Source organism: Athene cunicularia (genome assembly GCF_003259725.1).
Source record: "Athene cunicularia isolate RWA chromosome 5 unlocalized genomic scaffold, athCun1 chr5_part1, whole genome shotgun sequence".
Taxonomy (NCBI): Eukaryota; Metazoa; Chordata; class Aves; order Strigiformes; family Strigidae; genus Athene; species Athene cunicularia.
This window is the reverse complement of record NW_020799101.1, coordinates 40881006-40895070: the sequence shown is the minus strand read 5'-3', so window position 1 is coordinate 40895070 and position 14065 is coordinate 40881006. Positions and strand designations below refer to the sequence as shown.

Genomic DNA, 14065 nt, shown 5'->3' with positions numbered 1-14065 from the left:
AGCTGCAGCCCCGAGTCGGCGGGGAAGGGCGGCGTGTGGGAGGCTCTCGACGCCCAGGCGAGCCGCCCGCCGCTTTCACCGGGAGTTCGGGCTCCCCGCCACGCGTGGAGCGGCGTGTGTGCGGGGATGCGGGGTCGGATGGGCTGGGCTGCGGGCTGGGGCATAGAGCAGGGGCCGGAGGAGTCTGAGGAGTGAAAAGCCTTTCCCTTGGCGTGCCTGTGTCGGCATCTTCCTCGCTCTCCACTCCCTGAAGAACTTCACAAAAAACCATACTTCTGTTCCTAGGAATCAAAAATATTCAGAGGTGGCAAGTTTAAAAAACAAACAGGCAAACAGATGTGTCATGTATTTTGACAACTAGCATGTTCGTCTGCTGTCACTTCTGTCAGTCAACTGCTTGATAAGAAATTGAATACGATTTTATTTCCTGGCTCTACATTGCAACTCCTGCAGCTCCTACAGGTAGGCTCCTCTTACAGGAGGAACCTATTTGGATGAGATAACATTCTTGTCAGTGCAAGAAATAATCAGATGAGAAATCATGAGTGGGAGAGTAGAAGGAGGAATAGGTGGAAATTAAAATCCATATTGGCCTCCTATGTGCTTCTTCCAGATACCTGTGGGAAGAGATGCTACAGCTAAAACTGGATTTTTGTGGGGAAAACTATGAATTTATTAAAAATCTGTGATCTGTATCTCTTCATTTCAGCTGATCTTGATGGAGGGATTATACTTGGGTGATGTGGAGAATTGCAACTCAGGCTGAATGCTTGTACTGTATATTAATTTACTACATCATTCATTTGTATGGGAACTGAAAACCATGAAGGGTCTCCAACACCTCTTTGTTCAATTTGTGGCTAACTTTTCAGCAGGGCAGCCTGAGGAAAGCCGAGTAGTTTGCCTTTCCATGAGGGCACCCACCTGTAACAAAAGTGTCTGTCCATTTGCGCGTGTGTTCAGCATCAGTTTTCTGTAGCAGAGAGAGCTGCTGTGAAGCTTTTGTATTTTATTCCAATATTGTGAGTGGTGAAAGGGAGGCTGCTTTTTGGCATGCACTAGGACATGTCATTTGTTTTACAGATGAGTTAAGTAATGCGGGGTTAGATCATCCTCACCCAAGGTGATTAAATCCTTAGCCCTGCAAACGAGCTGTAGCAACTAAACTAAGATTATCATCTTACCCGTTTTCCAATGCTCTCTGTGAATCTGCTAAATTAATAACAGCAGTTAGAAAGGCAAAAGACTGAGTATGGGAGACCAGCTGTTAATGGGCTGGGGGACCTTGTGAAGGAAAGAAATAAAGTCGTCCTGTCTGTGTTCTGGGGTGGCTCCCGGGCCACTGGTGCCCCGCTGGGTACCTGCTGCCAGTGGCAGCGTGCCGGCTGGTCCCACAGTGCTGGCTCCTTCCTGCCAGCAGTGACAACCTCGCAGCGAGCCCCCTGCTGCTGCTCTGCCCTGTGAGGTGGTGCTCTCCTGGCTGTGGGAGGGTGGTGGTTTGGCAAGAAGGGAAGTGGCACATGAGGGATCTCTGTATTTCATCACCGGTAAGGCTGTAACAGAGTTCGAGAGCAACAGGGCTGCTTACTTAGCAGCGCTCTGGATTTCACTACTGGCATTTTTCTGTCTGGCTCTGTAGGCTAGTGAGGCATTCTGTGAGAAGCTGACCAGCCAGTGAACTGGGTGAAGTTCTAATGTACTGTGATATGTGGCTGGGCAAGAGTGGTGGAGTCACTTTTTTGTGGAGGCCACTGCCAGGACATAATATTGAGCTAGGCTAGATCTGTTTTGGTCTGTCAGTCCTGTGCCACCGCATAGGAAATGGCCACTCTCCCTAACAAAACTAGCTTTACATTTATTTTCCACCTTCCTGCTTTCCCACGATCTCCTTTGATCCTCTGGTTCCTCCTTTATATGCCTTTCGTTCTTAAACGTGCTTACATAGTTGGCTTCCGTGTTTTCTCATGGTAACACATTCCATATATTCACTTCTGCTTGAGGGAAACACTCCCCGTCCACCCACACATGTAACACTGCTCTGGGCCAAATTCTGATTGCTTCTGTGTCAATGTAAATCTGAGCAGCGCCACCGACTCTGGCCCTGCTGCCTTGGGGTCGCAACAATACAGCTCTGGGTACAACGTGGCCCTTTGGCTGGTTTGAAGGGTCAGGGAGGCTCCTCTGAGCACGCGCCCACGTCACACGACAGAAATATCTGTTCTGTAAACAGTTCTGCTCCTCACAAGGTATGCTGTGGAATAGGCTTTGCTTTCATGGGTTTTGCAAATTGCAGAGAAGCTTTCTGTAATGCAGAGGAACAGTGTATCCTGAATAAGGAGACATAATTGATTCTTTCTGGTATCCCAGCTCTTTACAAATGCATACAGTGGAACTAGCAGGATGATTTTTTAGCAGCCCAGGAACACCGTAGCTGAAATTCAAGCCTGGGGTAAAGAGGGAGGTGTGGTACCATGCTGAGCGAACGCGCTCAGCGCTGCCAGATCACTGACACACCAAAGCTCCCAGGGCTTCTGCCTGGGCACTGCTCTGCAGAAGCTCACCCTGCTGTTGCACGAGTTGAAAAAAGCCCCACGTACACACGGAGCCACCACTTCAGCAATTGCGCTTTCAGGGCTTGCCTTTGACTATTGCTTAGCAGGCATAGTAGAGCAGTGCTGAGACTAACAGACCCCTCTGCAGCTTGTGCTGGTAGGGTATGCAATTCCAGACCACCAACCTAGAGTAATTTGCTGTACTCCAACCCCCCTTCTTCTGGGGGTGGGGCGGAGTAGTATTTTTTTTTTAGGTATGAAATTTACAGGATCTCCAATCAAATTAAAGGTGTCCCAGGGTCAACCCGTGAAACTAAATTGCAGCCTCGAGGGAATGGAAGATCCCGAGATGTTGTGGATCAAGGACGGAGCAGTGGTGCAAAGCGTAGACCAGGTGTACATTCCAGTAGATGAAGAACACTGGATCGGCTTCCTCAGGTACAACAGATGCAGAGAAGGAAGAATATCTTGGAAACTATTGCACAGTTTTCTGCTATCGGCTATATCTATGCAACTGCAGTGCCCTTGGTGGGGCAGGGTTCTTAGGTCTGCAGTTTAGTATGTGGCAAGGGCATAACTGAGAGCAGAACTGAAGCCATTGAGGGCTGAGATTTTTATGCACTAGAACCATATTGATTTCCCAGCTTCTCTGGTGACAGGTGCTTTGCTAATGCTTGTGATGCTTGAGATGTGACTTCAAGGTGAAAGGATGTTCTTGCCTTGTTTGTTCATCTTGTTCTGCCATGCAGCAGGAAGACTAAGGTCTGGCTTATATAAATAGGTTTTCTCTCTCATACTCATTCTGTTCTCTTACTCTCTCTCTTGAGCTGTCAATCTGCCGAAAGGGTGAGGGTAGTTAATTGAAATGAGACTCCCAGGATACGTCCCCTTCCTTTCTTTGGGGAGAAGCATTTATCACCTTAAACCATCCCTGAGTTATTTTACAGAGGCTTTTCTAATACATTTACACTACATGATATCAGTCCTGCAAAGCAGCTTTCTGTGCCTTTATTTCAGCAGAAGAGGGATGTCAACTAGGTCTGCAAGTACTGAGTTAAACAAGACCCAGAGTACTGCTCTGGCTTTTTCTATGCGTAAAGAGAGCTTATACAAGCAAACGTGCCATCACTGTGAGAGCTCAAAACTGTTGACTTGAGAATTGCTCTTCCCTGAGCTCCAGCTTCATCTCCTGTTAGGTTTCTTGGATTGACGTTGCATGGAGTCTCCAATTCCAGCAACTAAAAGTCTCTGTGCCAAAGCTTGTCTGTAAGAAATGTCTTGATAGGAGAAAAAAATCTGTGCCCAGTAAAAGTATGGCATAACTTTATGTTGTGGAAACAGTTTATCTTGAAACTCTTACCATTTACCAGTTCCACTAGTTAATTCTCTTTTCCCCACACAATCTCTGCCTGATCTCTTTTCTCACCTCTTGTTTTCCTCCGTTGAGAACTGTCTGCAGCACCAGGGCTAAGTTAGGGTGCTAAATCTAGATATGGCTGTATCTTTTTTTCCTTTTTCCTTTCTTCTTCTAAAGTGATTGTTTCTATCGCCCACTGTGTGACTCTCTGCTGCAATCGCTGTGTTTCAGAACGTGCAGCTGGATGGGCAGGACAGCTAATGCCATTTGAAGGTACAGCTCTGAAAATCAGGCTGTAGTGGTCCATTTTGTGCATTTCAGCAAAAACCACTCCCATTTCTGTCTTCCTTCCCGAGACACTCTTCCCCTTCCCCAAGGCAAATTGCTAGCATTAGAAAGGTGGGCCTCTGGTCTGCTGAGGATCCCTGCATGGCAGCAGATGCATGGCTGCACATCCCGGGGGCGGGGGGGGGGCAATCAACATTTGTACATTGACAGGCACTCGGAGCCACACTCTGGTGCCTTTGGTAGCTGAGACCTTGTTGCTTTGGGACCAAATTCTGCCCTTACTTACCGTGCTAGCTTTGTGTTGCTAACAGCAGTGAGGATACCACGGATTTCCAGTGGAGAGGCAAGGAGCAGAATTTCTACCCTGAACTGGAGGCTTAAGACTTGAGCGGTGCTCAGTCCCCATGGCTGCCTTCCTGTGCTTGGGTGCATCTTCTCAGAAGGGGAGCTGCTGCTGAGCAAGGGAGGACACAGAAGAGTTTGTAGGGTGAGGTCCTGTGCTGGAGTAGGCCAGCATAACCCCTTGAAATCATGAATTGGGAGGCCCAAGGAGTGTTGCAGTGTGAGGTGCTCTTGGGATAAGAATAACACGTGAGTGCAATTGAGGTGAGGGGGGCCCTTTTCTGACCCATCTATTCCTGTATGAGACTGTCACCAGTCCTGTCACGTAACTGAGGCAAAACAGTCGGGCTTATTGGAGATTTGTGATTTGGAGTTTCCTGCTGGCTCGGACATTGTAGGCCAAGCTGTCGCTCTTGAGGGCTAGCTACAGTCACAGTTCAGGATTGGGATGCACAACCGTTTCTTACACTCAGAGGACACAAGTGATGGGTTTTCTGCAAGGATGTTTCAGAGGAAGGCTGTCTGCTCTGCTGAGGATTCCCTCCACCCACTCTAGAGAGGAGCCTCCCGTCTCTGCTGTTTTGCCACGTGCTTTGTGCTGGCTGGCTGTTGCCCTCCTCCCCAGAGCTGGCTGCGTCTCAGTGGGTTTGCCAAACACCGGAGGGTCCTTTGGGGCAAAACCATGCTTTATCCACGTAAAATATCGATATGGCTTTTGACTTTTTTCAGCTTGAAATCCGTCGAGCGGACAGATTCTGGGAAGTACTGGTGCCAGGTTGAGAACGGGGGGAAGAAGGAAGAATCACAGCAAGTGTGGCTCATAGTGGAAGGTAAGGAGTAGTAGTAGTAGTGCTGGTTTCTTTTCAGAGCTGCCCCACCAATATGCTCTAGGTGGAAGTGGTGAGAGCAGATTGCTGCAGTGACAGGCTTCTTGGCTCTGAACCATTGCTACTAACTGCGGTGAGATCGCTACAGAGCGGGTGTAAGAAATAGGAGAGTAGCTTCAAAGAGAGGATCTGTAGGTTTACCTTCTGGTTTTGCTTTGGCACGTTAGAAAACAAGATCCTTTTGTGCACACACATGTCTTTCCAGCCCCTTGATCCATTGTTGCTTTCATCTCCAAATAATTCTTAGAATGATGGGATAGTCAGGGTTGAAGGAGATCTGTGGGGATCATCTGGTCCAACCCACTTCTCAAAGCAGGGTCAGAGTCTCGTTCTGTGTATCAGCCAAACGGGTCTTTGAGGCCAAGGTACAGTTTTAGCCCAATTCTGAGTGTCAAGGGAAGTACTGTACATCAGCCTTCATAGCTGTGACTCTTCCGTGTGGCACTGTTCTGTCCAGTCTTACCTGATATGAATAACTTCTACATGGTTGCTCAAAAGTGACCTAAGGCAGTGTGGATTGGTGACTTCTTGCTGTCTCTATTTTCATTTCCATTGAGCCATGATTGTGTTAGATCCTCAGGAGCTAGTAGTCATAGCATGGCTTAATATTTGATGAGGAAGTTGACAGGAACAGTGCTTTTGCAGAAAGAGTGGCTTTTTGGTAATTGGTAACATTTTGGGTCAGAGCTGAATCAACAGTCTTAAAGAGGGGGAGCAGGGAGGCTGTTGTGGGAGGTGGTATGGTCTGGGTGTTTACAGCAAAGGTTTCACTCACTCAGAGCCATGGAAACATCCATAGCAGTTCTCACAGGAAGAGGGAACCTGCTGCCTTCCATAAATCCCAGGTTTCTGTCCACCTAAATTTTCAGGTGAAGTTTCATCTGGAAAACATTGTTTACAGCTTAAATCTTATTCCAATTACCATGGCCTGCTCCAGAGGTGGCTGCATTTGCATAGTGGGTGCATTAGGTGGGTGATTGCGTAGCTCAGTGTGCTAAGCCATCTGAAAAAACAGGGAGCCCTTCTGGATAGCACAGGCAAAAAATATCAAAGTCACAAAAACCAGTTGCAGCTGGATAAGGGGGAGAGGTGAGAATGAAGGCCAAAGCTTACAGAGGAAGCTAAAAAATGCAACTAGTTGCCTTTTTGAGAAAAGCAAGTATGGCAGAAGCTGGTTAAACTTGAAGGAGCATGTAATCATGTGAAATGGGAGTTAGTGTTAAAAATTAAAAAATAACAAGTAGTGGTAAGGGGAGGATTTTTAAAAATGTGTCAGCTGTTAGCATAGGAAAACACCGGGGAATGCAAAAGCCTGTCAGTCCCACATTCACTGTTACCTCCATATGTATTTCTTCTCTGAGCGTATCAGCTTTGTCTAGAAGTGGTTTCTGTACTGATAACGACAGTTGCCCTCTGAGGATCTTTACTCTGGTCATTTGCAGTCTTCAGTAGGTGCTGACACCCTTCAGTGTGCCACGCAAAACAAGCGTGGACTACTGGTGATCTGACTTAGTGAGCTCGAATGGATTTCTGTGCTGTCTGGTAACCTGCCTTGAGTTCCACTTAGGGTGTCTGTATCAGGCAGAATATGTAGCAGTAGTATTGAACTGTCTTTACAATACTGCTGAAATGTTTGATCTTATGAAACATTTCTCAGAATTCACAAAACCAAAATTATCTTGAAACTGTTTTCTGATTTAGAAACTAGACTCTGACCTTACAGAGAACATGATAGCATTTGATGCCCAGGGAGGTGATCTAAGAGGCATGTTGCAGTGTATGACCATCTTAAAGATACGGATTATGCTTCTTGCAGAACTTTCCCTCTGAAATTACACCTGTGACTGCACAGCTGTTCCCAGGGCTGCTAGACCCTGTTGTGGCTACAGTCAGAGCCCCAGACACACCTGTATGGACACGTCCCCCTGAATTAACACTGAAAACTGAGCTGTAGGAAAAAAAAATCAGCCCTGTAGGTTGGACGTGGGCTTTGAACAGGGAATAGACAGGCTCATTTCCTTGCTTTGCCACTGATTTCCTGGCTCTTGTCTGCTCAGTGCCTCCATGGCGCACCTGTGAAAGTGGGGTGCAAGCATTTGCCTCTCGTACCAGTAACTGGGAGGCTAGATGTGTCGGACAGTGAGGTATCCAGGTTACATACAGAGGCAGCGCAAGTTCCTGAGCTGGATGAGTCAGCTGTACTCCCTAAACTATGAGAGTTTAATTGTTGTCTTGTCTGATCTGGTTAGCTGCTCCCAAAGTGAGAAAACCTGCCAAGCTGGACAGGGCCCTCCCAAAAGGTTTCCTCCAGTGCCATGGTAGAGGGACAGGAGGCAGGGATCCTGCTCACAGGTAGAAGAAGAAACTCTGGTATTTTCCCTTCTAATCTTCCTTGGAGAAGGAGGGCAAAGCATACAGAGGTGTCACATCTGGTATCTGGGGAGTTTATTCACTTTTATTGTTTAGGTATGACTGCAATAAAATAAAACATGTAAGCAAAAACCAGCCGTAAATCATGATGATGGATATACCTGTCCTGAGCATTAACCTTTGCACAGATAGGCACCATCATTCCTGCAATGACCTATTTTTTAGACCTGGTTTCGTTTGTTTGTTTACTTGCCACCCTGAAGGGAGTGGCAAGGAGGTGAGGAAAGCACAGAGAAACTGCCACCTGAAAGACACAAACAGTGACTGGACAGTCAATGAGAGACTGAGGACACCATTTTCAGCTGGAGTGTAGGGGAAATGTCAAGGATTGGTCTTCTGAATTCCTGTTTGGACACCTACATGAATTGCCTGCTGTTGGAGGTGCTCGGCGTCTGCCACACCAACTGGAGCTGCTTGGGCCTGTCATCTTTGGCCAGGGACAGACAGTGTAATTTAAGCATGTGAATGCACAGTGTTGGTTCCTCTGTTTCTGTGAGGCAGCAGATCAGAAGTTTCCACGACACGCTTTTTCTAGCTGAGAATACCTCATTTTGATGTAGATGCGGGCGGTAGCTGCTGTGCTTGACACCGAAAGTTTTGAGTGTAAAAGGGAACTCAGCGTTTCTCTGGGTCTTCAGCTCTTCCACCAGCCACCAGGAATCACACACTGGCTGTCCCTCAGGGTCAGCACTGGTGCTGACAGCTGGTGAATTTTGTGTGACTGGTTTGGAGCACTGAAATTACAACAGTTTTGGCGTTGCCCATGAGAGGACACACATCTCTTGATGTGTTGAGTTAAGCTCAGCTGTTGTCACTTAGAGATGACCTGAGGTAGTTAGCATTGCAGCCACATTTTATTCCCTGTGGGCCTGACCTAAGGCCTGTTGTATCAAGCAGGAGTCATTCCATGATGGGGAACAGATAGTTATCAAGAGAGCTGTGTCCATGGATAGCCTTCAGCTCTGAAATAAATTACCCCTAACTCCAAGGCAGCCTGGTTCTTGTGATGTTGGAGCGTGCTGGAAGGCGGCTCCTGTCAATTAAGCTGTGGAGAGAGCATTGTAAATGATCCCAGGCTCTCACCGGGGGGATTCTTTCCTCATTCATGGGTTTGTTACAGCCGCTGGTTCAACACATTCACAAGCTTCAGTTTTTAATGCAATGACAAGGAAGTATCTGTAACTGGAATAGGTATCTTTTAAAGTAGTGTCTGCCACTGCTAAAGTTATTGACTTTTGCCTCTTTAAACTCCAGTCTATCCAGCTGAAAAATTGAGCAAATACTGCCACTAAAAGCTACTTCATAGAGAAGTCTTGAAGGAGACTCAGCGGAAGAGGGTTGTCAAAGGCATTTTGGGAATCAAGCACTCTTTTTCTCTCTCGTTTCTTCTAGTGGGAATATGTAGACATTCATGTCCTGAGGTGATCCAGCATATCTTGAGCTTTGGTTCTTGTGAAGGGCTTAGAGGGAGTCGGATCAGGCATAGGGGCAGGGCAGTTGGGTGTCCAGTGTTGGGCACTGGTATTAGTGGAACTAAATAAGAGACAGGAGGAGTCCCTCCAGTTATTATCACTTGTCTGTTGCTTTTCTAGGTGTGCCCTACTTTACTGTGGAACCTGAGGATGTGTCCGTGTCCCCTAATGCCCCATTTCATATGGCCTGTGCTGCTGTTGGTCCCCCTGAACCAGTGACAATTGTCTGGTGGATGGGAGACTCTAGAGTGGGGCTTCCAGACTTCTCCCCCTCCATCTTAAATGTGTCAGGTAAGGCTGCTGCCGATGCAGGGGATCACTCTGAGCATCAGAAGAGGACGAGAGCTCTCTTCTGATCATGCCTAGTGACACTGCATAGCCACAGCGTGTGAGAATGGTCTTTGTACATTGAGGGTCATGATCATATGCAAAGCCATATCATCTCGAGGGGTGATCATTGCTCTGTGTTTTCAGCTGGCTTGAGGTGCACAGGCTCTTACAGAGCTTGGGTGGGGCTGGCACTGTGGTAAAGATACCACTGGACAGATGATGCATTGGGTGTGTCTCTTGTTCCACCTCGTGGAGGGTGTTCATAGTTCTGTTAAGAGACTCTGTTGGTGGCATTTGTCTTGGAAATCTCCAAGCGTTTGCATGTAACAGATGCCACCTCCTTCTCCTGTGCTCAGCCATGTCATGTGCTGCTTTCCCCTCTCTTCCCCCCTTCTCTGTTCTTGCAGGCTTGCTGGATGCTCTTAGCATTAAAACCTGACTGCCTCATGTAATTGTTTGACACTTTCAGAGTGGTTGTATTGTTGCTGAAGTGGGCTGGTTGATATCCTCAGAGACCAAGGTTTGCCCCAGAGCAGGCACTAGGGGCATTGTGGTAAGACTGCCTTCCCCAGCAGTGTCAGCTGAGGAACTCAGGAACCAGGAGGTGTTCAGGCCTCTGTTCAGCCCACTTCCAGGGAAGGGCAGTGTATCTCTACTAGGACCTGACCACAGCTGTTCTTGCAGTTACCTCCTAAAGGTAACTTTATTCTAGTTAGCTGTCCAACATCTTTGTGTTACTGCTTCTCTTTGCTGCTGTTTTGTTATTCTCAGCAGCCCTGAGCCAAAGTTGAACTAACTAGAAAGAAAAGGTTTTATGACTAAGAGTCATCTCTGGGGCCTCTTCATCAGTGTTAATACAGTTACACCCAGGGGGAGTTTCTTTCTGTACATCTTTGGCCATCATTTGAGCTATCCAATCCTATTAAGCCTTCCCTTAGAACATAATTTATATGCAAATCAAAACCTGATATGTGTTTTGCAGTGGTTTTATCATCTGGTCCCTCTCTTACGTAGCCACTTGATGCTGTTCCAAGTTGGAAATGAAAACTGCTCCCTTAAGATATAATCTGCCTGTTGAAATGGAAACTGAAAAGATTGATAATCAAGAGGGGAAAGACAATAAAAAAATAAGTCTCCCTTCCTCCACTGAACTCATCCCACGGTGCCTCACAAAACTTCTGTTATTGTGGGGTTGTGGCATGGAGGCTGATGATGGGCATCAGCTCCTGGTGGTTCTCCAAATGAATTACTATTATATATATTCATCACCATCACCTTTCTTTGCCCCTTTCAGTGTTCTTTAGGATGTTCCTTGGTCAGATCTTGCCTTTGCAACAGAAAAAATGTAGCAGGACACAAGCTGCATGGTCAGATTGCCAAAGCATGTCAAAAAAGACAGTTAGTAAGAAAACAAGCATTGCTAGCTAAAGAAAGTATTAAATTCTGAAGAAAATAGTAAAGTACTAGCTAGAAAGCAAACATTTAGAAAGTTCAGCAAGCAGTTGGTTTGGTAAAAGGACTGTTGTATTTGGAACAAAGCAGTGCTGGCAGTGGTGCTAGAGAGCAAGGAGATCTTGGTTTGTGGTGTGTTTTGTGTTTTCCTCAGGGCAGGGCCGTGTTTGGTTCTGTCTCTGGGACATGCCTACCATGTCAGGTGCTGCTCTGCTGCCTGGCCTTCAGCCTGTTGGCAGCATTTTCCTGTGGTTCACTGGGGTGAGTGGAAGAAGCTCAAATACTTTTCTCTTTCCTTTTATAGCATTCCTCCTCTCTTCTACTACATCTTCTTCTCAATGCTGTTAATCTCAGGCTTGGGAGATGAATCAAAGGGCAAAGACTAGACACTCTGTAAGCTGCTCCATGCAGCTCTGAAATCTTTTTTTCTCCTAAACTGTGTGCCCATAGCGTGTCAATCCTTAACTTTTCTCAGCTAGAGCCCTATAAGATAATTGAGGGCCAAGTCAAGTTAAAACATATGCTGGACACACTTCTCCAGGCAACTCTGCATATTTGTCTCAATTCTAATTAGTTAGCAATACCTATATGCATCTTGGAGCAGCTGGACATCACTGTGATGCCATGTTCAGGCCCTGTGGGATGGATGGATGCTCATAGAAGAGAGGGAGTGTAATCCTCCCTTGTATCACCCCTGGAAGGTGCCTCAGTGCTGATACAGTAGCATTTAACTTCCACTTCCTTTGCATGTCTTCAGAAGCCTGATGCAAGGTGAGGGACAGGTGGGCATTAACTTGAAATCTGCAGCATCTGGTTGGAAGTTTGCCTGGACTTGTAGCCCAATTAGAAGATGGTTGTTGCTCAGGTGGCACACTGAGGTCCAGAGCATTGAGCGTTGTATAAGCACACAGTTCAGCATGATTCTTACTCCAAAGATGCTCACCAGGATGTGAAAAGTGGACATCTATCTACTAACCAAGCACTGTGAGCTGCTCTTCTGCCAGATTCATCCTTCTTTTTCTGTGCTTTCTGAAGCTCTTGTGGAAGCTTTTCTGCATTGCCACTATCTCCCCATTAAAAATGTGTTTAGCACATAAATTACATTGAAATCCACGTGCCTTTGATTGGCAGCCAGCTCAGCCCTCCAATTGCCTGTACAGCTTGAGCTGGATGTCACACATAATTGAAATTCTGCTGAAGGTTGAAGCTGGATTATATAGCTGTTTGTGTTTCCTTTCCTTTTCTTGGCTGATCTCCAGGTATTAATCAAAGCACAGTTTTCTCCTGCGAAGCTCACAACGTAAAGGGATTGTCTTCATCTCGGACAGCCACTGTTCAAATTAAAGGTGAGAGAGTGAAAGACAATGGGCAAGGGACTTGGATTTGCTCTCTGGGGAGGGAAAATAGGGCTCCTTAATGCAAGCGGTTGTCCCAAGCTGCCAGCACTGCTTGGAGCTCTCAGCAGTCGAAACAATGCTTTGTGCTCTAAGAGCAGTTCCCGCTTGCTATGCAGAGCCGTCTCCCAGGCTGTTGAAAATAAACCACAACTGATTCAGGAGTGGAAATGTGATGTCAAATAACAGTTTTTCCTTGAAAAGGAGAGAGTCAGAGCAGTCAAATTGTGAGAGATGAAGCTGGATATGAATCTGTAGCTGGGGAAATCTTTCCTTCTTGGAGATAGATGGGTCTTGTTAGAGCTAAAGAGGCCATTACTTCTGCTTGCTTCTATTGGCATCACATGAGATGCTGAAAAAAGACAAGGCAATCACCAGTGGCCAGTAAAGTCTGCTCACTACACTGTTTTTATGGAATTATTTTTTTTTTTAAATACTGTGCTCTTTAAAAACTCTTTCAGAAATAATTCCTAGCCTTTGCATGACCAGTTGCCATTTGAAAGTCCCTAAATTGATGTCACGTTGCCTCTGTTCCTCCAGGTGACTGAAACTGGGATAATCAGAGCAATCAGCTCTTCCCCTTCTCTTCAGGTTGAGATGCTTTTGCATTTGAATTTTTAGTCATGCCTTAATGTGCATTAAATGGCATGATTATCACTTCCAGGAGAGGCGTGTCACAAAAATTGTTTGTTCAAAGTGGTAACTTAATGCTCAGTGTGAATAAGAGCAAGCATTTATGTCTGTATAGAAACTCACAGTTATATTAGCTAATACTCATTAAAGGATAGCTTAAAATCCAGCTGTAGATCTATCTACTGCTCTTACAGTGTGTTTTTCTTCAGGACATTGTGGTTACTGCTATGCCAAGAATGCAGTGTGCTGGACTAGTAAGATTTATAACTTAATTTAAAAACGTTTGGAGTTGTTGCCTTAAAGGCTTCTCTACACAGGGGAATTAGTTATTGCAGAATATGTCTTCTATGGATATTTTTATCCTGGGATTGAATAGTTTGCAAAGCTATTATGCTTTAAAAAAAAAAATCTCATCAAGCAGTAATTTAAAATAACATTTCAGCTAAATAACATTTAGCATAAAGAAGCTTTTTTCTTTTTTTTTTTTAATGTTAACACGGATTGTCATTTTTTTTAACCATTAATAAGATGATGGTGTAAAGGCCTTGGAATTCTTGCATTTCCCAGCAACTGTGTTTAGCTAAAGGTGCTTCATAGGAGTCAATCATCAGCTAATGAATCTGTACAACCTATTTGGGAGGGACATATCATCATCACACACTTGTGCGCGCACACACACACACACACTTTTTAGAGCTGAGGAAGACCGGGCTTAAGTGGTTGGGCAAATGCTGCACCAGTATATGTGGCATGTCCTAGAAATAAAAAACGAGTCTTAATTAGCAAGTCCAGTGCTGTAGTTGTAAAAGTTCTGTCTGTAATACCTCAAAGATATATCTAAAAGATTAGTTGTAAACTTGGGGAAGTAATGAGACTCTTCTAAAGAGCAAAAGTTTTGAAGATCTAGTACAGCCCTTGTTAAAATTAA

General features: G+C 45.8%; 1 protein-coding gene across 2 annotated transcripts in view; it reads left to right on the top strand.

Moving 5' to 3' along the window:
- The first annotated feature begins 43 nt into the window (after positions 1-43).
- The window catches only part of TYRO3 (TYRO3 protein tyrosine kinase), a 41652-nt gene continuing 27630 nt past the window's right edge, over positions 44-14065 (top strand). The window contains exons 1-4 of one of the 2 annotated variants that reach the window (XM_026849434.1): positions 45-2990; positions 5269-5369; positions 9449-9619; positions 12370-12456. In XM_026849434.1, the coding sequence (XP_026705235.1) occupies positions 2809-2990; positions 5269-5369; positions 9449-9619; positions 12370-12456 (541 nt within the window). In that variant the 5' untranslated portion in view covers positions 45-2808. Of the gene's footprint in view, positions 2991-5268; positions 5370-9448; positions 9620-12369; positions 12457-14065 lie in introns of both variants that reach the window. The other variant, XM_026849435.1, reaches the window with a different exon arrangement.